The following is a 24212-nucleotide window of genomic DNA, read 5'->3' on the forward strand; positions in this document are numbered from 1 at the left end:
ATTCATCTGCCCTAATACATTTAAATTTGATTTATTCATCACTAGATTCATCTTGAATGTGCAAATTAAGAGGAGGTAAATTGCAGGAATCACAATCCGGAAATGCCCATTTCTCTGCTTTGATTGCAAAGGGCAAGCCTAACTATTTAATGTCTGGAGTTGTATAAGTTGAGTCCCATTCAAAAATCAATTGGTGATGAATAATGACAGACGGATACAGCTAAAGGGTTTTGTGCTACCTAAATGTTTGAAGAAGCTGTACAATTCATTATCTGCAAACTACAGAAGTGACTGTCATGCTGTTAAGAGTTAATCTTCAATAGGGGCAGACAGGACATTTGATGACAGCCTGATGTTTTCTGTTATTCTTCCAATAGCTTTTTTGCTTTTAGAAACAGTTTAGCTACATGCAACCCAACAAAATAGTATTTTCTACCATTTTTCATTAAATATTTGAACTCCTTTCAATGCTAGCATTCTTTTCGTAGTGAAGAGGTCTTGCAGAGAGCCAGTTAGGCATGTTTTTTCACCTTTGAAATATTGCAGGTTACTCTTTCTAGTCTTACGATAGAAAGCAAGCTTTAATCTAATACAGATAATTTAGAACAACTGTTTTCTTAATATTTTCCTCCTAACAAAAATAAAATTAGAAACTGAAAATATAATCCAAAGTTAACATTCCTACTTGAGAAAACATGGATCCTGTACACGAAGTATAACTTTCAGTGAAACAGAAGTGTTCCCTTCTGTAAAAACTTGCCAAAACTTATTCTACTGTTGAGAGACTTGGCCTGATGAAATTAATAGCACCACATCTTAAAAAGGCTCGAAGTTCATAGTGTGGGTTTGGGGTTTTCTTTGTTGTTACTGTTTTGTAAGCAGCTAATTCATATAAATTCTTACCTTCATAAACCCCTCACTTTTTAACTTGTGATGCTTGGAGGCTGCATTGTGAAGACGTTTTCTTTGAGAATTTAAAACTGAATCCATCACTTGCCACCAGGTACGACAGTTCAAAATAAAGGCCAAACCAACAACACATGCAACTGATATAAGAATAGCATTCACTGTCATGTTTGCTGGTTTTACATTAAAAATCGCCAGCAGAGCAATCCCAGAAACTATGCAAGACAATATGAATAGGAAAATCACAAAGGATGGGAGACAGCAAGTTTTCTTCCATTTCTTTTTACCTATAAAACAAGTACTTCCCATTAAAAAGAATGCAAATTTTACAGGAAAATATAACAGTTATTATCCTAAATACTTTCACAAAATAACAGCTTGCATAAAAGGTTACTTCAATGTTACTATCTATCTATATGGACTGTAAAAATAAGGTCTCACTTTGCCAACATTCTTGAAAATAATGAAGCAGAGAATTTCCTTTAATCTACAGTTTACTTCCACTGTTTCAAGACATTAACATTGGATGCAAACAATCTTTATTAAGAAGGATTCTCATCAGTAAGGTCTTCCCTTTTGAGAGATGTGTCAGTGAAGTGTACTTAGGTAAATAAACTGTAAGAAATCGATTTAGGTAACTGCCTGGCTTTAATTTAAAACATGAYAATAATAATGACACTGGAGAACTAAACTGAAATTACAGGCTACCACCTGAGATTATTACTTGACCTTTCCTACATACTAAATCCTTTACAAACAGTGGAGAAGTTCTGCACGAAAAAAGTTAATATACTGAAGAGAATTTCTCTTAGCACAACACAAAGGTATACTTTACCCTCACTTTGACTCAACAGACTGATTTTATTGCTAAGGAAAACACCACATTGCATATAAAAGGATGCAATACAAATACTCATTTCCATTAACACTTCCAGCTATACTTAACGGAAAGTATTATCTTGATATTACAAAAAAAGGACTTTTTTGTCTAGGACAATGTAAAGCTTCCCCTATATTCTCCTAATTCGATATGAACTTCTGCACAGTTAAAAGTTTGTTTCAAAAAGCTTATAATGTGAAAAACAGAATTCCTGGTAACTGTGTAATGAAATGTAATAATCAGAAAGGTCATTCAGGTAATAAAACCTTGTGTATCTTCTGTCTTGAAAACTCGAAATAGCCTTGTTGCTAAGAAACCAAATTCCCTTTCACATGCATCAGAGAGGGTAGCAATCATCTCAGCCAATGAAGTTTCTCCACCTACACTGGACAGTCTATTGTAGTCAGTAAACAAAAATCTGAAAGAGAAAAAAATATGTATTTTATATAGATTAGAAAGCTTCAAATATTTTCTGGCAACCAGAATAAAAAACTTCCTGCATATCTGCAGATGGAAAATCAAGTAGGATAAAAAGCAAAATACTGAATTTCATATAGAGAATGAAAAAGTACTTATTTATCTATTTCTCTTCCTTTTATCAACTTCTCTGATCCATTTCCTATTCTAAAACTCGTTTTTTTAAAAAAAGATAAAAATAGGCACATTATTAATGGTACCTCAGTCAGCAATAAAAATATAAAAAATATCTTTATGATCCCAAAACATCATAATTTTTATTAAATTGCATTCTGATGCATTTTTCAATACCTATGATTACCAAAAAAAANAAAAGAACAAGATCACATACTAACACCCACCAACGGGCTAAAACAGAAGTTCTTCAATGACAGAAGTAAACAAAACCATAAATCACATGGTACAAGTTTTCTTATTGTCAGGTAAACCAGAAGGTATGACTAATTTGGGTGGGGGGGTAGGGGTATTACAGTTGGGTTGGGTGCGGGGGGTTTGGGTGGGGGAAGGTCAGTAGTAATAATCAATGAAACAAACATTAAACTTAATATATGGAAAGTTATACCAGAAAACTAAATTCATATTTTGTCTGTTACAAATTTATATTAGCATGACAGTAAAAACAAACAAATAAACAAAAAAAACCCTAATACTCAAAAGCATTGCTTCATTGACTTTTGGCATGAACAGAGATATCTTCCCCCCAAAACACTGCTAAGTTCCTTCATACTGAAAAATTTAACTCTATCTTCTTCTAAGGCTACTATTTTCTATAGAGAAATCTCAGCAGTATTTCATGGGAAGCCAAACATACACATTTACATGTACAGTCTGAGAAGATCAGTGTGAATTATTTATTTAAGCATAAATAAGTGGAACAACTAACCTGACAGGTAAAGCTTTAGTGGTTTGTTCTGGTAAYTCTGGTGGGTTCACAAACATGAGTTTGAGAAGCAACTCTAAATATCCAATATGTCTTGCCAGCCTTGCACTTAACACCCAGGCCCAGTTCCAGCTCTCACCTTCTCTTCGGCCACCAAAATAAATTACAGCTGTAAACAAAACATTTTAAAGATACATTTGAATCAATATTCACAATTGAAAAAACCTTGAAATTTGAACGGGTAAGGCGTGGAATTGTGTAAAACGAGTTGAWTGAATAACTGAATAACAGTTATGGCTAAAAAATGGGATTAAAAGCAAAATAATGAAGTTATATACAAAATTTTGCTTTGTTTTCACAAATGACCTCCCACAAATTAGATGTAAAACACAAGGAAAGATCAGAGATCTTATTTTCTATAAAAACATTTCCTATTTTTCTGAATCAAGAAGCATCTTTGCTAAACAGAAAAAAMTGAAATCTAAAAACAGATTTAAAAACATCATAAAAACGTTGTATCAGCTAGTAGACTTACCAAAGAATATATAAAGAACTGCTAATAAGCTGAGTGACACTGCTATTCCAAGCTTTGCATCCACTGTGAAAGCAAGCAATAAACCCAAACCTCCACACAGCAAAAGCGTGAGGAATACAATAAGCCAAGAGAACTGGAACAGAGGCTCAATCTGCTGTCCTGCAAAAGTTTTCATTTCATCTAAAACACAAAAAGAATAGTTAACATGTTAAACTATTCTATAACAGAAAGCAAAAGAGGTATTATAATTATCCTTATTTCTGTAGAAAAGTACTTTTTTTGCGTCAGCTTTGTGACTTTTCCCTTTACTGATTTCCAACAAAAACAAAAGACAATATTGTTTGAAGTGGGATTCAAGCATTAACGAAAAAAAAGTTTTCATCCATGTAATGAATGAAACCTTTCAAAATATAATTCCTGCACTGTTTGCTGCAGATTTTCTAATTTTAAAGGCATATTAAAGCCATGCCATTATCTATGCTCCTTCAATAGCTTACAACACATTTATGGCACTAAGGAATCCTTCCTGTCCAAGAAAAAAAAAAGGAATCTATTACTGAAATTAGCACCACATACATGAAATCATCATATATATTATTATGTAAAATGGTTAAGTATTTATTTCTGTTTCTTTATTCATGTATACTCAACCAGGAATTCCTGAAAAACGTATTTTGGATCTATTGAAAGAGGAAATAGAAAATACACAATGTAGAATAAAAAGATGATTGAGGAAGAGCGTGAAAATACTGAGAACTATTAGGCTTTTTAAAAATAGCAGAGTTAATCATAAGTAAACAATGTACACCACTGTTCTTCATGACATGGAGCATGAGGTAAATAAAGTGAATGGAGAGATCCCATTTTGACTAATATGTCTTTTTTGTAAAACAGAAAACAAGATCAGAGCAGTTAAATATTTTTAATTATACTGAAGCATCTTAGGAAGATATCTTCTGTTAGAAATAGCTTAAATTTTAAATRAGATGCTTATTTCTACTATGAACAAATATTTAGAATGGTGTAAGTTAATAATGACGCTCTTCAATTACAGGATTTGCTTCCTTAGCTAAGTCATTTCTGAAAGTTCAAAAAGCTTTAAGTAAATAAAGGGGAGGAGGGGAAGAGAATCCGTACCAGAGAAAATACAGTATTGAGGGAAAAAAAAAATAGTCTTGAATTTCTTCTTAAACTTCTAATAAAGATGAATGAGATGTAGGAAGCACAGTAAGTACTGCAGCAAAGGAGATCTAAACCTGATCTGTCACAAAAAAAGTCACATTCCAAATCGAAGTTTCAGTAGAACATARAAAAGTAGATCTACTGCTGAAGAAAGCCCAAAAGTCAATAGACAACAATACGCAAAGATTGTCTTGATGCTGTATAAACAAATAAATAACCAATCAATGGAAGTACTGATTATACTAAAGTTTAAATTCTTTTGCTAGAGAAACAGGGATGGAATACAACTCTACATGGACCAAGGGCTGTTGTAAACAGAGTAAATCCCATGCAATGCTATCCACAGTACGGATCAGTATCTGTAAGTCAAATTTTACCTTCCAGTTTCTTGAGAAGAAAAGATTTTCCACTTCCCCACTGTGCATACAACCCTACACAGATAGGTGGCTGCATGGTTGGTTCGCTAAGAATATCCGCCAAAGCACTGCTGTAGAGATCATACCCCAGCATGTCACCATCAGATTCCGTGGGAGACAAGTGCCCTGTAACACAGATACTCCTATAGATCTGAGGTTTTTTAAGAATTTTTTTCATATGACAGTTTCTATACATGAAATCATGACATGTTTACTTGTTTTTCTATACATATTCTTCCCACTTAATAGCTATTATCTGTATATTCTTGTTCAAAAGAATTTTAATTACATACCATTTGTAGAGGTGATRTATCAAAATTAATAGTTTAGTACATAAGACTCAAAACCAAATCTCAACCACAGTAAGCTGAAGAAAACAATTGTTTTATTAGCAAAGTCAAAATAAAAACAAAACCATCAACCTAAGTTGCATAGATCAAATATAGAGACACATTCTACCTACGTTAGAATTTTAGAATGACAAAGAGTTTTTTAACAWTTTTTTTTAATATCTCCCATTAATCACAGTATTTTAAAAAATCTGAACTGTTCCAGGCTTAAATATACAATTGAACAAACTGGATTCCTAAACTGAAAGTGAATTGAAAACAATACAGAAGAAAATTATTCCTTTAATTATCTCATTAAAATAAGCYTTATTTTAGTCAATCTAAGTTTAGATCTGAGGAAAAGATAARTACTTATACTTACGAGCTCCAAATATTTGTGTTAAAATACTCTTCTGGTGGCTACAGTCAATATTGTAAGGTGTTTCTCCTGTTTTGTTGGGTCTATAAAGCAATCTACCATCTTTTGGATTTCTTAAGAGTAGTTCAGCAAGCTTACGACTTCTTCCACGAATGGCAATATGAAGTGGAGTATCTCCTCTCTGCAATTAAGTGAAAAACTAGTAGTACCTAACATGAATTAGTAAGATCATGAATGGACCATACGTTCTACATCATATAGATGTTACTTACTTGAAATAGAATTTAGGAAATTCTTAATACCATTAAAGACTTACAACAAAAGCTTTTTTTTTCCCTCAAAGCAGCACTACCAARGTTTTAAAAAAGATGTGATAAGGCAAAACTAAATTCTCATTCCTGACATAGATGCTTTTCTTTTCATATTACTCAAAGCATCCTAATACGAACAAAAGTTCAAAATACTAATGGTGGCAATAAATTTATTTTTAAGTATTCTGATTTTCTTGATTATTTAGCCTATGGGAGGCTAAGCCATGGATCTGTACTTTGTTTGTTACCACAGAAAAATTAAATCAAGAGGCAAGCAACTGCCTTTCTGATATGGACTAAGTATGATCTATCTGTAATCAAGCCCATAAATAATTAAATACCAAATACTGGAATTTTCTTTAAATCAAAATATGTGTTACTTTATTAACAATGACATATCTGACCTAAACAAAAATCAGTTTATTTAACAATTGTCTTATAAGAATATAAATGGAACAATAACCAGTTCTAACTTCAGTCCCATTTTTCTGTGACACTCATATCTTCCAGCAAAACAAAAACAAACAAAAAGCAACCGAAAAACTTTTTCAAACTTAACTTGATCAAGAATGATCAGGATAGTCGAGTTCAAAAACAAGCAGCCACAGCCCAACTACTGTTTATTTCTGGCAGTTCTAACACTTTTCAGAACAAAAGCAATCATTTGCAATTTCCAGTTCCATCTGGCTCAAACTCCATCTCATTTTGGTCAAAGGAGAAATCAAGGACAAGTCACAAGGCTGATAAAGCTGAAAACTCAGATCTCATTATTGTGTTCCTTTTGTAAAATTAATTTTGTATTTAACCTCATAATAGTAAGAGTTACAAGGTTATAGTGCAAAATCTAAAAATAAAACATAAGGTATGAATGGTTTCCAGAAAATAGAATGATTCCTACCCCATCTCTAACAAAACAAAATGAATGAAGATAAAAACTATTCTTGCTTCAGCCTTGATAACTCACTACAAAATTCTGCAAAACTAAAAGGTTTAAAGATATCAAAATAAATTAACAAACATTCTTTACCTTGTCTACAGCAGAAACCTTAGCTCCTTTGTCCAGAAGGAGCTCTACTATCTCAATATTTCTCATCTTGGTTGCCTTTATAAGTGGTGTTTCTCCATCCTAGAAGTGAAAAGTAAGCCTAATAAAAAACACTTCCATTTATATTCAAACACAAGAAAAGACTAATGATTGTGTAACAAATCCTTAGAAGTATTTTTTCAATTGAAAACGTAACTACACAGGTAACAGCACTTCAGTGCCTATGTTCTCAAAGAAGCATCACAAATACAGTAATCAAGATCAACTGGACTCACACAGCAAAACACACATTTCTCTTAATAAGTATTGAATAGGAGAAAATACAGATAAAATACAAGGCATCTGAGGAGAGACTGGAACAGAAGAGATACTGGAACAGTGATGAGTTAATTCATTGCTGTAAACGTTTCCTCTATTTTTTTTTTTTTATTCCTGAAAGCACAATGAATAGTGGTCAGAACTTTCTAGTTAGTATCAGACATCTCATTCACTTTCCACTAGCACCTACTTTCTACCCTTTATTGTATTTAACATCAACATTGTTGAAGGGAAGTCTCCACAGATTCTGTACTGAGTTTTAGTAGAAAGTGATATTTATCAAAGGGAACATTCACATTATTGAAAATAAAATTGCGTAACTTGTAATGATTTTTTTTTTTTTAACAGTACATGTGGTTTCCACAGTTAACAAAAACAGTATTTGGTATGATGATCTTAGTTACACAGGAGTTAAGAAAAGAATAGATATTAAATGAAATAAAATTACATCCACAATTAAGTTACCTTTGTACAAGTTTCAGTATCAGGGTTGCACTGCAAAATATCCCTCACCATTGTGGCATTTCCTTTCTCAACTGCCCAGTACAAAGCAGTCTTATTATCCTATAAAAAGATTTTTAAAAAACATATCAGATGTTAATAGTACTTTCATTCAATTGGGTAAATCGCAAAGATAAGTATAAAATACAACCACTACACTGAAAACAGCACACTATACAGCAAAATTTTAGCACAGTTTGCGACAAAAGGAAACTTCCATGCAATTTGGGGAGGAAAGAAATATAATCACTCATATTAAAATTCGGCTAAGGAACACAAAGMTGTTTTTAAAAACCTACCTAAAGACTTTAAAAGCTTTAACAATCCCAGCAGATTCAACCTCTTTTGAAACAGTTTCCAAACCCCTTATCTCCCAAAACCATATTTAGGTGTTTGTTTATTCATGACTCAGATAACTCACCTAGTGAAATAAAACAACTTTTTTTCCAGAGTACTGTCTTTTTTACATTTATTATGTAATAGTTATGTTTCTGGGTTGTTTTTTTCTCGTTTTTAATTTTTCTATTACAATATGGAGCTAATGACCACATCCAGGCTATTAAAAAAAAAGAAAATCCCTCTCTCCTGTATAGTACAGCCTAATGACAGAATTCTTTTATGGGGGGCTGGAGGGGTTGGTTGGTCATCKTCTAAAAAGCAAGCCATGCAAGCTGGAGAGCTGTAAAAGTGAATGGATATGGAAGTCAACTAAAAGCACCAGAGTAGAAGTTTCCCATTCATCATCTCAACTATTCCACCTCGTTTACTGGCATCTGCAGATCTGCTGCAAATATGCCATCATTTTTTCCAATTGTGTGCGCTATCCCAGGAAGTCTCTCTGACTTTAGTCTTCTTGCAGCCTAGTGACCGCACCTAGACTCCTCTGTTTGATGTCATCTGCGTAGAGACATTTAAGGAAAGCCTCTTCACACTTGCTTCTAAGGAGGGAAGTCCCTCTTGTATCTTCTCCCTTGCTTACTTCCTTGGTTACTTCCTCTCCCACCTCTGGGCTTCACAACAAACTCAGCTTAAAGCCCTGCTCTTCAGTTTAGCACAGCTGATCCAAGACTTCTTTCCTCTCTGGTCTTATGGGTTTCACATCCCCCACTCCTCAGTCAGCTAAGTTCTAACAAGGTCTCAGGCTCAGGAAGCTGAATCCTTGCTGCCAACATCACCTGCACAGCCAGGCACTAGTCTCACATATGCCTGTAGCAGGGCCTTTCTTCCTTACCAGAAGGATTGAGGAGAACACCACCTGAGCCCTATTCTGGCACACAGAGCCCTATAGTCACATTTTATCTACTCAGGGTTTCCCCTGGCTGAATCACTGATGTCCACATTGATGAGCAGCAAGGAACAGAGTAGTTGAAAGGCCAGACAGGACCCAACAATTCTTCTGCAACATCATAGATCTGGGCTCCTGGCAGGTAGTAAATCTCCCAGGAGAGAGAGGGAAAAAAAAAAAAAAAAAAGCACACCTCACTGGCAGACAAGTGCTGCTGCACCATGCAGGGGGAAGTCACAAAACACTATTATTTATCACCAATCTTGATAATTTTGGTCCTACTCTGAAGATCTGAAGCGTAAAGCAAGAATCTTCCTGCTATAGTACCTACTCCTCCTCGGTCAACAGGGCCACAAATGCATTCTCAATATTAACAGCTGAAAATAGGGACAGAGTCATCCTTGCACTGCCAGAAGCCACAAGCTTACAGCTTCCCCTTCCTAGGAGTGTCAGTCTTCTTCCCGTTTTTCTATTACATACAAGATGATAAAAAGCTCCCACTTTACAGACCTATGCCAGCAAGAAGCCAATATATACTGTTTCAAGCTTTCAATGGCAGGGTAAGAAAAAAGATCCAAACGCYACTTTTCCTCCAAACTAAAGGACGTCTTGTCTTCTCAAAGAGGCTTTGCATCAGCACTGTGCAATAAATCTTTGTAGCTATTAGTAACTACTAAGTCTAATGTTCAAACATGGCAAAAAATGTGTGTTTCAGCTGAATGTAATAACAGTAAAAAAAAAATCAATAAAAAGCAAGCTGAATGTAACAGTAAAAGCAAGTACTGTGCTGAAGAATACAGGTTTTAGTGGAAGAAAAAAACAATATCATATACAAAAGACAAAGAAAAGAACAGAGGGGTAGGTAGAAAATATGGAAGTCAATGACAATACTGATTACTAYGGGAAAGAAACTTCCTGAAAGAAAACAACAAACCAAACATAGTAATAGAACTGGCTAAATAGCATTGACAATAGATATAATTGAAGGGTTTTCATATTCTAATATAATTTTGGTATTAAACTAAAATATTAAATACTCAAGTAACAACAGTAAAATACTAAAAATAAAGTAAATCATATTTGTAAACCTGTTCAGTAGCAATGGTGAAGTAAGTTCAATTAACAGTTTTTTCTTTTTTTTATTAGACAAACTAATTGGGGAAAAAAGGCTGTTTAATAAGTCATCATAATTAAATACATCTTAATTCTTAAAAATCGCACAGCAGCCCTTTTTTAAAAAAAAGTTTGGTGGGAAGCTGAGTTCTCTGCACAGTAGACTTCAAGCAAATTCTTAAAACTCTGCTTTAGAAATATTGTGTAATTTGTTTGGTTTTCAAATTCTCATCCTACTTAAGAACATGCAAACATTTACATTGTTGTACTTACCTGACCTCTAATGTCTATATCAGCATATTTATGGAGCAGGGCCCTCACTATTTCCACATGACCTCCTCTAACAGCTCCAATCAGCACAGTATCTCCACTCTGGAAAAATTGTGAAAGAGTATCAGGGATGAGTTAACACTATGTGACAGAAAGAAGCATATCATGAAACAAACTACAGTCTTTAAACATACAGCATGCTCATTCTCATCCAGAAACTTAAAGTCATTTTAAAGAAAGATATAAAAAATTATTTATATCCCTGTTTGCTTGCACTGTGCATATGACGGAAAAAATCTTTTTTTCACCAAATAAAATAGTATATGTTTATGGCAAAACAAACACCTAAAATATGAGTTCAGCTTGAGATATTATCTTAGAAAAAGAGGAAGCACATTATAACTGAATATGGAAAAATTCAGCAGCTTTCTACATTCACAGTAAGACCAGCCGCCCACAATAATCTCTTTACAATCAGTCAAGGTCATCTGCTGTCTGCTTTAGCTGTTTCTTAGCTAACAGAAGATCCTGAAGTTCCTTTTTTTTTGCACACACCTTTGACCACTATCCTGTTATGCTATGGTGTTAGAAACAAAAGGCTAACTTTATCTCAAATAACTCATATAAATTATTAAAAATAATTTGTTGTAGTAAACAGGGTTATATAAATGTGAAACAAAGTTGTAATTTTGTTTAAATCATCTGATTTTGACATAGTGGCTACTTAAAATGTCAGAACTTCAGCACACGAAATCGAGAAATTACCTAATACTACTTCTATGATGAAATAAGAAAAATACATGCAATCCATTTAGTAAACATGAGACGGATGAAAAAAAGGGGACATACAGGATTTTCTGAAAATCACAGTACACAGTAAATAAATAAATATTAATAAACATAACTGTGGAATTCAGTTTGAAAGCTAGGGAAGAGTTTTCTTATCACAGTCATTGCATATCTGACTACCAAACAAGAAACTTTCCTTATCGGAAAAATCCACTTTGGTATCTGAAAGCGAGACTAATCATTACTTGACGTATTTTTGGAATATAAGCTGTACTGAAAGTTGTGATTTATCGTTTCTAATRGGCAGAAAGATGGACAGTTGCAGAACTTAGTGAGAGAAGAGGTGGGAAGCGATGTATTTTCTGAAGTATTTTAAGTTTTGTTTTGGTAAATACTTGAGATTAAATTTTGTTACACACAACACCGCAGCTCAGTATGAAACCACCTGAAAATACACTAGTTGACATTTGAAATACAGGAAAAAAACTACCAGAAATCATGTTTTTAAATTATAAAACAGGTATTGGGAGGTTTTCCTCGTTCTTCTATGATGCCAAACAATTTATAGTAAGTGTGGACAACTAGGAATTCCACCTCAAAACTGTATTACCGCTCTAAAATAAAATACTCACCTTGACACAGACAACTAAATTTAGGTATTTTCGTGTGTGTATCTAAGCTCCCATTATGCCCTGGCGCATGGGGCTCGGTATCAGCTACTTCAGAAAAACATGAATATCCTGGTGGCACCATGGACAACCCAAGTTACCTCTGCAAAGGCAACTGAATAAAAGCTTGAGTCATTTGYAAGTCGATTCACGCTCTGGTCACTGCCTGTACTGACTGCCTCCACGGAGTATTACAACAGCAGCTTAGATACACAGTGCACCTGTCAAAAGTTACGTTTACTTGACTTAACATCTTCATCTAATATACCCTACCCTAATCCAATATATCTGCTATATGCCCTATTATTCTCTCTCTAATATATGCAGCAGATTCCTAAAAAGAAAGTGTCATTGTAAAAGATGAAGGTAGACACTGAATGAAGAATATATTTCTTTTGTTTGTAATAATATCCCATGTTCCACAGTTTTAACATCATTATTACATATGTTAATACACAAGAAAACCAAGGTATGCAAGTTAGTTCCATATTAGTCTCATGTTACAGATATGACAAACAAATACACAAGACTGATCAGTTCTGTGGCATACGGTAAAAAACAAAAATTGRTAATTCAATGAATCCAAAGAAAAAGAATAAAAACCTTAAGTAACAGTTCATAGCTTCATCTTAGAAAAAAGTCAAGATTTTAGTTTCTTGTTTATCTTTACAGTGAAGTATACTAAACAGCAGCACTCGCCAATTAACATACTTGTAAAATAGCACTATATAAAAATATCCCTGGATACCAGAAAGACGAGCGCCACACAAAAATACTGCATCCTCAAATTTGCATATGCTCGCATACTCATTTTAAAAAAAAAAATACACATATATACACACACACACACACACACACATATAGAAATAGAAATATACACACACAACCACATTTATGATAAGAAAATTTACCTACTCTATCAGGAATGTTCACATAAGTTCCAGCATCAAGAAGATCCTGAACAATTTCAGTATGTCCCTCCTTTGATGCAATCATCAAAGCTGTATTTCCATCTTTATCTGTTAAATTTACATTTGGGTTCCTTTTCAGTATTTCTTTAACTGAGTCAGTATAGCCACCCTTCACTGCTACAATAAGTGCAGTCATAGAATTCTTCAATAAATAAAAAGATATATATTACAGAGCGGATAAAGAAATTATCACTTTAACAATAGTTTAAGTAACAAAAGAACACTCACTGACATTTTACTTTCTTAATCATTCAGTTGTTACTTCAGATCTTTTATTTTTTTTCAAACAGAAAGCATGGTAGGTATACTTTAAAAGGTAAGGAAAATAAAGAGATTACCACAATAAATAATATTTTAAATGCAAACAGTAAAACGTATATCCATCTGTTCTAACTGCGGCATATGTCATATGCACTGTCTAGTCATTTTCCTGTTGTATGAGAATACAGTATTACCAAGGCACCCAGGTGTGCCAATACCATCCAGAAAAAAGTATTTAGAAGAACTTAAGAAATAATCATACAAATATCAAAAGCAGTCTTACGTAATTCTCTATTTAATATTTACCGATATTTTGGTTTTTTATTAATAAGTATTTTAGACTGTCTTATATAACAAATAAATGAAAACTTGTTTTATTATAAAGACAAAAATATGCAGCTCCCCAAAATTGTCCAATTTCCAAAAAGGCACAACAGCCACTGTTATTTTAAAGGGATGCCTTGTGTTTGATTTACTTTTCAAACAGAATTGAAGAATAAGGCAATTTGGCTTATCAGTCTTGGGTAACAGAGTTACTTTTGATAAGACTTGAACATGAAATTAAATAATTTAAATTCATTTATGTTCATTAAAACTTCAGTGTTATATAACAGCATGTCAGCTGTCAATTAACAATACGACTCCACTGTTGCACAATATTTTTATAAAAAAGGTATTAAAAAGACTAAGTAGTCATCAAAAATAGATCGCAAATAGCTCAAAATTAAYCAACTCCATCAATATTACATCTTGTTTCATAAATGAAGCTTGGTATTTATATTGCAAAACAAAACAAAGAGACACAGACCTACGTACCCATATTTTACCACAAAAAAACCAAGCAGTTACTTACAGCTCCTTCTTGATCAACATCAGCTCCCATTTGCAGCAGGTACTTCACACACTCCAAATGACCTTTCCTAGCTGCCCAAACCAGTGGGGTGGTTCCATACTGCAAAAATATTTAAAATATTTTATCATATTGCTCTATTTGCTATCTACTAAATTCAGTATTTCTCCTATGCTTTAATGCGCTAAACCTACAGAGACTTAATTTCATCTTGAGAATTAACATAAACATCTGAAAAGCAATTTTAACTTTTTTCTTTAGAGACTGCTAGCTGTAAGCATTATTTCCTACACTTCTTAGGATAGTAATGTTTCCAGTAGCTTAAAAATAGAAATATGCTCCATTGTAATAAATGTTCACAACCATCTCCCATATATTATAAGAAAACCCTCCTGCAAGTATAACAACTCTTGCTCTAGAATATGAATTCTAATCCCACAGCACGGGGAGCAGAGGGGGAATAGAGAAAAAAGTAATTAAAAGGAGCTATTTTAAAATCAAAAAGAAATCTAATACATTTTGCTTTCTTTTTAGATACAGTAGTTATTTTAGGACAGTACGAGCTAAGAACTCATTTTAGGACAGTACAAGCTAAGAACTCATTTTTTTCAAGAGATGCATCAACCATTAAAGAAATTACTCAATATTAAATAAACATAACTTACTTTGTCAGAGCAGTTCACTTTAGCTCCATGTTGCAGTAAGAGATGTACTATATCTGAATGGCCTCGTCCTGCTGCCCAAATAATTGGATAAACACTGTATTGCTTAAAACAAAAAATTTTTAAAAAATTAGCTGCATGAAAAAAATGGCTCAACTATTTTTCATAAAAAAAGATCGATCAGAATGCTCCAAAAGATGATAAAAACATGGGAACAGGAATTCAAAGAATACACAAAAGAAGGAACACACAGAAATAAACCTAACTGTCGTAGGCACAAACACTGCAGGAGGCTCCTGCAGAGCATCGATGAAAACTTTTTTTGACACAGATGGTGAAAGAGCCAACAAGCAGGGGTGTCCTGCTRGTCCTCGTCCTAACCAACAAAGGAGAACTGGTTAGAGATGTGAAGGTTGGGGGCAGCCGCGGCTGCAGCGACCACAAGATGGTGGAGTTCAGGATCCTGTGTGGAAGAAGCAAGCCAATAAGCAGGATCACAACCCTGGACTTCAGGAGAGCAGACTYTGGCCTCTTCAGAGACCTACTTGGAGGAATCCCATGGGTTAAGGCCCTGGGGGGGGGGGGCGGGAAGAGGGGAGAACAGAGGGGAATCCAAGAGAGCTGGTTAATATTCAAGCATCACTTCTTCCAAACTCAAGAGCACTGCATCCCTATGAGTAAGAAGTCAAGCAAAGGGAACAGGAGACCTGCATGGATGAGCACGCAGCTCCTGGCAAAACTCAAAAACAGACAGCTGGCAAAACAGAAGAGGAAAGTACACAGAATGTGGAAGAGGGGACGGACCACTTGAGAGGAATGTAAGAATGCCGTCAGAGGATGCAGAGATGCAACAAGGAAGGCTAAGGCCCACTTGGAACTAAATCTGGCAAGGGATGTCAAGGACAACAAGAAGAGATTCTTCAAATATATCGGTAGCAAGAGGAAGACTGGGGAAAACGTGGGCCTGCTACCGAACGGGACAGGRGCCCTGCTCACAAGGCATACAGAGAAGGCAGAGTTATYGAATGCTTTCTTTGGTCTTCACTGCTAAGGGCAGCCCCCAGGAATTCCAGAGCCTGCAGACAAGGGAGGAAGTCCAAAGAAAGGACAGACTTTCCCTTGGTCAAGGAGGATCGGGTTAGAGATCCTTTAGGCAAACCTGACATCCACAAATCCACAGGTGCATCCCATCCGGGCCCATGAATACTGAGGGAGCTGACAGATGTCACTGCTAAGCCACTCTCCCATTATCTTTGAAAGGTCATGGAGAACTGGAAGAAAGCCAATRTCACTCCAGTCTTCAAAAAGGGCTAGAAGGASGACCCAGGCAACTACAGGCCAGTCAGCCTMACCTCCAKCCCTAGACAGGTGATGATCAGAGGGCTGGAGCATCTGCCCTACGAGGAACAGCTGCGAGAGCTGGGCCTCTTCAGCCTGGGGAAGAGAAGACTGAGGGAGGATCTTATCAATGYGTACAAGTGCCTGAAGGGAGGGTGTCAAGGGGACAGGAACAAACTCCTCTCAGTTTTCCCGTGTGACAGGACAAGAGACAATGGGCAGAAATTGAAGCACAGGAAGTTCCACCTGAACATGAGGGGGAATTTCTTCCCTGGGAGAGGGAGCACTGSCACAGGTTGCCCAGAGAGGCTGCGAAGTCTCCTTCTCTGGAGATCTTCAAGGCCCGCCTGGATGCAACCCTKTCTACCATGCTCTAGGTGACCCTGCTGAGCAGGKAGATTGGACTAGATGATCTCCAGAGGTCCCTCCCAACCTTACCGATTCTGTGGATCCTGGAGTGCATTAGGAAGAGTGCTGCCAGTTGGTCGAGGGAGGTGATCCTTCCCCCTGGTAACCACATCTGGAGTTCTGCATCCAGTTCTGGGCTCCCCAGTAAGAGAGAGACATGGAGCTACTGGAGTGAGTCCAGCAGAGGGTTATGAAGATGATTAGGGGACTGCAGCATCTCTCTTATGAGGAAAGGCTGCAAGAGCTGGGTCTGTTTAGCCTGGAGAAGGGAAGACTAGAGGGGATCCTATCAAGGTGTATAAATATCTTAAGGTGGGGTGTCAAAAGGATGGAGCCAGACTGTTTTCAGTGGTGCCAAGCAACAGGACAAGTAGTAATGGGCACATACTGAAACACAGTAAGTTCCACCTGAATATAAAGAAGAACTTCTTTACTGTGAGAGTGACAGCACTGGAACAGGTTGCAGAGAGAGACTGTGGAGTCTCCTTCTCTGGATACTCAAAGATATTCAAAACCTGCCTGGATGCAATCCTGTCTAACATGCTCTAGGTGACCCTGCTAGAGCAGGGGGGGTTGGATTAGATGATCTCCAACCTCAACCATTCTGTGATTCTGTTGCCTAGTATATTGTTTCATTGATGGATAGAAAGTTGTCTGCTGTTTAGAAAAGACTTCATTTTAAAACTCTTTAAACAAAGTTTAAAAATTTATATTCTTATCTCAAAATATGCATCTATCACACAAAAGAGAAACACCACAGACAGCTTTCAATTATCCTTAACTAATCAAGACTTCAGATCAGTCGTCATGCATACAGAAGCTCCATATGCAAACCAGACTAAATTCAAAAGCAGAAAGATAAGCTACTTGTGTTTTTCCTTTACCATTCATTGTTGCCTCAGATAGAGCTGACAGTATAAACAACTTGTTCATTCAAGTCTCAAGATGCCTACATGTTTATGACAAACCTTACACGCAGAGAGTGAAATAAATCTCAGTCTTAGTGTTGTAATTATCTCATAGGTACGAATGTATGCTAAATATTTATACAGTCCAGTCCATTTGGTAATTGTTATGAAACAATTAATGTAAATTATTGTTTCTAGATTGCACAATATGAGTCTTTCCATTCACTTATACAGATGCAGAAAAAATGTGAACTGTTACATTAGTCACGTTATATACACTATTTATTCTTTTCCAGTATTTCTCACCTGCTGATTTAAGTCTTAGTAAGATCTATATATTCAATTGTTCTAAGTAAAAAAAAAATATTGGCTGTGGCATAAATTTAAACCCATCACTTTATTAATAAAAAGTACAGCATAACAGTGCCAGAAATGCAAACAATCAAGATAATCAAAATAATATATAATATAGGGTTTTAGACTTGCACTTTTTTTTTTTTTTAAGACTAAAACTTACCAATCCCGTGATGTTTGGATTTGCTCCTTTTTCAAGGAGCAGTTCAGCTACTTCTGTACGACCTTTATAGGATGCCCACATCAGAGCAGTCCATCCTCCCTGACAAATTCAATTCAGAAAAGATTGAAAATGAAGAATACAATTTAAAAACTTCATTATGAACTTTTATTTAATTTTATATTTGTCCTAAAACTGTTTTGCAAGTCCRAGACAAATAAGACACAACCTCTTACTCCTACTTATGTAATCATTATGCATGTGAAAGTACCGATTTTCCGCTATAAGAACTTTAGAGGAAAAAAAAGTACTCTCCTAAACGTTACCAAATTTGCTGTAGATATACAATTCAAATTTCAAGTTTATACTCATCTTACCACTAGACAACCAACAACTAAAAAGCAAACACTAYCAAAAACTAGAATCCAAATCAATTAACTTCAAGGGTTTATTTCGAACTTCTGCGCTGATGCTTGGTCTTCATAAAGTAATTATATAAATGATTTACGTCACTATGAAAAAAGACAGATGTCATCTTAAGGGAGTAAGAAGAGCAATTAATTCTGAACTGTATTTGTGCATTCATATAGAATTCTGTACACTAAGAAACAAAGAGGTTTCATTAAGACATTCAACAAGTCAGGTAACTTTTTCCAAAATTAATTTTAAAGTAACAGCACACTTTTGATACCTGTAAGCATATTTTTTGTTTAGTTTAGTGTAATAATGAATTAAAATTCATTATTACATGCTTTTTGAGAGGCAAAGGATCCTGCTCAGGCTGACAGAGATATTTACCACTTGCCATGTGAATGGGTCCCAGTATTACACTATTACACAAAAACTAGGTAAGTGGATATGGCAAGATGCCCCAGCCTTCAGACAGACTGAATTTCAGTTAGAAAAAGCACTTAAAGTTTCTTAAACTGTAAGAACAAAACACCCGTTGGAGGTACCTAATTCACTCTTCAGGTTATGGAGAAAAACCCACAGCTCTTCAGAGGCACCTTTCTTACAAACTATGTAAAACTTCATTAATCCTTGAGACGGACTGGACTACAGTGCCCACGTTTCCCTTCCTCCTTTTCCCCCAAATATTTAGCAAGATGTACCAAATCAAATCCCAGGATATTAACAAGGACTGCTACATCAGTCACAGCGAAAAAACAAATACGAATGTCCTCTGTGCAAGAACAACACTTATTTTACCAAACAACCAAAAAATAAAAATTATTCCGTTTAGCTTCTTTCCAAAGCAAAATCTACCCACTAGATTTCTAGAAAGAAGAAAAAGTCGTCTTATAAAAATAAAGTCTTTAAGATAGAAACAAGTATACCACAGTGAAATTGTTAAAAGTAATATTTGAATATATATTCTTTTCCATTTTAACAGCACTAAGACCAAAATAAAAGATCTTCAATCTGTTTTACAGAACCGAAAATCTCCAACTCTCTGAATATTTCTTGTTACTAAAAATAGGGTAACTATTTTATTTTAACATTAGGACAACACATACCAAATCCCGATGCTCCAAATTGACATTACAATTGAGCAGCTCTGCTACAATATCTACATGTCCTTCTTTAGCTGCTGAAATAAGAGCTGTCCAATTATCCTAAAAAAAATAAAAAAAAGATTGTAAGTAACATTCAGTATTTTAATATAATTATCTTATTTTTCATGTATATAACCCACATGATAGGAAATTCATCACTCCTTAAAAAAAGCTATTTWAAAAAAAAGTTAAAAGTTAAATAAATACTAAATAAGAAAAAAGAAAAAACACTTTCATAGGCAACCTCTCAGTTACACCCAGGAAAATGCAGACCCACAGCTACCGCAAGCATCCTCTCCAAGTATGTCCTCTCTTCCCTAGTATCCACCACTTTCCACTCGTAAATTCACTGCAGGTTCATTTCTTAAGAATTGTATGGAGGAAGTAGTATCTACAAAGAATTAGAGAAGGATGTCCAGATAACAAGAAATGCTGAGCAGGGGCTAAGACTACAGAAAATGTTGACGCTCTGTCTCCAGACACAGTGTGCAATGGCACCTAAGTGGTTAATGTAAGACCAGACCCGCTTCCCAAATCTACAACCACTTTAAGGAGGACCAGACTTCCTTYCGTTGCTACCTCAGATAGCTGGCTGCAGGTCCAGGAGCCTGGGATAAATTTCCACTTGCATTACATGTCTTCCATCCACTGCTCAAACAATATGTAGGTGTGGACTGTTCTTGTTTTATAAACTCTACACATATAAATATAGTAACTGCTTATACTCCAACTGTTCTACATATAAACATAGAAACTAACACTTACAGAAGATGTAATAAAGTATCTCCAAAAATGGCTCACGTTTGCTCTCCCCATTCATCTGCCCAAGAGGTCAAGTTTCATACTAGACTTTAATTGTAGCACTACAGACATACAAGTAAACTGATGTGCAAGAGAGAAAAATTAACCACTTCCAGCACGAAAGTATCTGTTGATAGCTCTTAAGGAAATATACAGATCTGTCAAAACTTTCAGTAACACTTCTGTCCACTCCACTCCTACCAGTCACCTTTCAACAACAGTCATCCTCTTCTTCACGGGCAGGAAGAGAATTCATCAATTTAACTTTGTATGGCTTCTGGCTTTCATGTAAAATAATCCTTTAATCCAAATTCTCTCTCAGTATTTACTAAAAAACACCAAAACCCATCAAAAACCAACCCCACATACCACTACATCACTGCTATGAACAAAACTGCTTGGACTTTGCTTTTGATGCAGTATTTTTCTATCCTACCTTTTATCTTAACTGCTGCCAACACTATTACTATAGCTTCCCAGTACTAACTTCTCAGACAAAACAGCAACAGCATTCAGCAGAGATCCTCAGACATTTAAAGCAGCTTTAATATTCCTGTCCTTTACAAACCTGCTATATCAATTCTAATCTGAGGAACACAAAGTCAGTTGTTTGGGGCAAAATTTCTCATATATGGCACTATTTTCCATCCCTCCCCCCACAACACACACATCTAAATACCTTCTCTTTGCCTGCCTCTTGAAATTTCTTCTCCCCGTATTGTTAGGTAGTATAACATAATGCACTAATACTTACTGCATCTTCCAAGTTGCAATTAGCTCCCTTCTTGAGAAGCTCTTGGACAATTTCTAAATTGCCTTGCTCAGCAGCCAACATGAGCGGAGTCTGACCGTTCTGAAATCAAATGAAGTGCAAAAGTCATGCATCAGAAAAATGCCAAATAACACAGACACAACATCAGTAAAAGCCCAAAGCCTACACAGGAACATTAAGTCCTGTTTCCAGCGTTTTGTTGTCAGGTGGAAAAATAAATTAATCAGACATTTAAAAAATGGCTACCCAAAAAGAGGAATTCAGAATATCACTCCTTCCTGATGATATGCCTACTAAAGACACCTCTAACACAGCCTGTTACATCTTTACATCTTGAAGTAACTAGGCACGTGGTTAGATTTATTTTTTTACACATAGGTATCAAAATAGCCATCAGAACTGGTTCAGTTTAATAGTAAAATTTCTTGCTGAGGTCTAGTAAAAATATTCAAATTATATATCATACCCTGGTTTGTCAATATACCAAATAGATAAATCATTCCTGTCCTACGCAATACTGATTCCACCAGTGGGMTCCAATACATTTGAATCATGAACAACGAAGAACAAGATGCCACGACAGTCTGGCTGTATGGTCATCCACACCTCTTCACTTGCATTCCAAGTGTGAGATGAGGTCTTCAATATACAAAGGCTCTGTATTAATGGTGTTAATAGGCAGCCTCATCTCGATGAAGAAGAGAGATATTATAACTGGTTTATTTGCCCCCTTTTTTTTTTTTTTTTAGTCAGTTACAATCTGTCATCCTTCCATTATACTATTTTTGCATCAAAACTTCTCTTCAGAGATGTTCACAAGCATAATAAAGCTCAGAGCAACTGCTCTGCATGGTAAGAAACAAAGCTTACAGTAAATTTGTTGATCGCCACTATCTTAAATAAATGGCTGAAATTCTTCCTGACCTTGCTCCTGCCCTTTCTTTGTGCCATATTAAGAAAAAATAAAAAGAAAATAAAAAGGGGGGGAGGGAAACAAAAAAAGTCACAGTTGTCTAGTCTGCTAGAAGCATTTTGAGAAAATGATGTAAAAGCTATGTATTCACAGACCACAGGTAAGATCACTAGTCTTCACTAGATTTACTGTCAATTGTCCTAGTAATAATATATATTTGATAAATTCCTTCTTCTTTTATGGTACCAAAAAATCATAGAAAAACATCAATTAATTAAAAAAGCCTTCTAGTCCATTTAACTAGTTCTTACAGAGTTTTTTCAGGGTCATTGCTCTTCAAGATGGGTTCCTTATACACAAGTTAATACTCTGCAAACACACACACCAACTGATTTGGGAAATGATGCCCGACTCATGCTTGCCCAACCTGCTAGACTAGCTTGATAGGAAAGAGAAGTTTTTGTTGCTTTTGGCACTGCCTCCCCTATGACATCCTCAGAAAAACTAATGAAGTATGGACTAGATAAATGGATAGTCTGAAAATTGCCTGACCTGCAGGGCTCAGAGGACTGTGATCAGCAATATTAAGTCCAGCTGGAGGCCAGTCACTAATACTGTGCTCCAGAAGTTGACATCAAGTCCAGCACTGTTTGGTATCTTCCTTAATGACTTGGACGATGGGATAGAATACACCCTCAGCAAGTTTGCAGACAATACAAAAAGTGGGAAGAGTGATGGTGCACGAGATGGCTGCACTGCTAGTCAAAGGAACCGCCTCAAAGTTCAAGAAAGGGAAGTACAGAGTCCTGCACCTGAGAGGAATAATACCCTGTACCAGTACAGGATGGAGGCCAACTAGCTGAAGAGCAGCTTGGCAGAGAAGGATCTGGGAGTCCTGGACAAGTTGGCCACAAGCCAGCAATGTGCTTTTTTTTGGCAAAGATGACCAGCAGCCTCCTGGGCTGCATTAGGCAGAGTGTTGCCAGCAGGCTGAGGGAAGTGATCCTTCCCCTCTACTCAGCCCTGATGAGGCCACATCTGGAGTCCTGTGTCCAGTGCTGGGGCTCCCCAGTACAAGGAAGATATGGACATACCAGAATGAGAGCAGCAAAGGCCCACAAAGATGACAAAGAGACTGAAGCATCTGTCATATGAGGAGATGCTAAACAGCTGGGACTGTTTATCCTAAAGAAGGCAAGGCTCGAGGCAGGGGCGAAGGGGGTCTTACCAATGCAGATAAATACCTTAGGGGCCAAGGGGGTGTTAAAGAGGACAGAGCCAGCCTCTTTTCACTGCTGTCCAATGACAGGACAAGAGGTAATGAGCACAAACTTATATATAGAAAATTCTGTTTAAACTTAAGATCTTTTTGGTGATTAACCACTGGAACAGGTTATCCAGAAAGTCTGTAGAGTCTCCATCCTTGGAGATGCTCAAAACCTCACTGGAGATGGTATGAGCAACCTGCTCTAGCTGACCCTGCTTTGAGCAGGGGTGTTAGATTAGACAGTTTCCAGGTGATTTCTTCCAACCTCAACCATTCTGTAATTCTGAGATCAGAGACTTCTTTTCTTCTTTAGTAGCATTTACAAAAATCCCTGTTTTAGCATGAGTATTCTTGTTCCTTCTGAACAGTTAACACTGAACTCCTCCTGAACAGTTAACATTTTTATCACTGTTATCTTCCACAAATGAAGCAAGACTAACCAACAGTGAAGAACAGAAAAATTGTGTAACGGATGGTTGTTCAATCTCACAGATAAAGTGGCTGAGATCTTTGCTGAAAGGTGATCTCTCCCAAAAAGCCAGCCTCCATATAGCCAGCATGACCTCCGACTGATGGACCTGCTCCTGCACAATAGCATATGCAGTCCCTAGGTATTTAAACTGTATATATTCTGTAAGTGTCTGAATGCATTGTGTTCATTCATGCCCTTTACGATGTTCATTTTCATAAGAAAACAATTTAACAGA

At 36.0% G+C, this 24212-nt stretch overlaps 1 protein-coding gene across 3 annotated transcripts in view; it reads right to left on the minus strand.

The window, feature by feature from the left end:
- KIDINS220 (kinase D interacting substrate 220) overlaps nt 1-24212 on the minus strand; it is an 88026-nt gene that overhangs the window by 51618 nt on the left and 12196 nt on the right. For all 3 annotated transcript variants that reach the window (XM_085322927.1, XM_085322926.1, XM_085322928.1), the window contains exons 3-17: nt 21308-21406; nt 19714-19812; nt 18200-18298; nt 15032-15133; nt 14370-14468; nt 13200-13397; nt 10831-10929; nt 8124-8222; nt 7323-7421; nt 5988-6165; nt 5238-5402; nt 3679-3858; nt 3147-3312; nt 2053-2204; nt 904-1193 (exon numbers count right to left, since the gene is read on the minus strand). In XM_085322927.1, the coding sequence (XP_085179053.1) occupies nt 904-1193; nt 2053-2204; nt 3147-3312; nt 3679-3858; nt 5238-5402; nt 5988-6165; nt 7323-7421; nt 8124-8222; nt 10831-10929; nt 13200-13397; nt 14370-14468; nt 15032-15133; nt 18200-18298; nt 19714-19812; nt 21308-21406 (2124 nt within the window). The remainder of the gene's footprint in view (nt 1-903; nt 1194-2052; nt 2205-3146; nt 3313-3678; nt 3859-5237; nt 5403-5987; nt 6166-7322; nt 7422-8123; nt 8223-10830; nt 10930-13199; nt 13398-14369; nt 14469-15031; nt 15134-18199; nt 18299-19713; nt 19813-21307; nt 21407-24212) is intronic.

Source organism: Rhea americana, unplaced genomic scaffold, assembly GCF_003343005.1.
Source record: "Rhea americana isolate MKP2758 unplaced genomic scaffold, rheAme1 scaffold_80, whole genome shotgun sequence".
NCBI lineage: Eukaryota > Metazoa > Chordata > Aves > Rheiformes > Rheidae > Rhea > Rhea americana.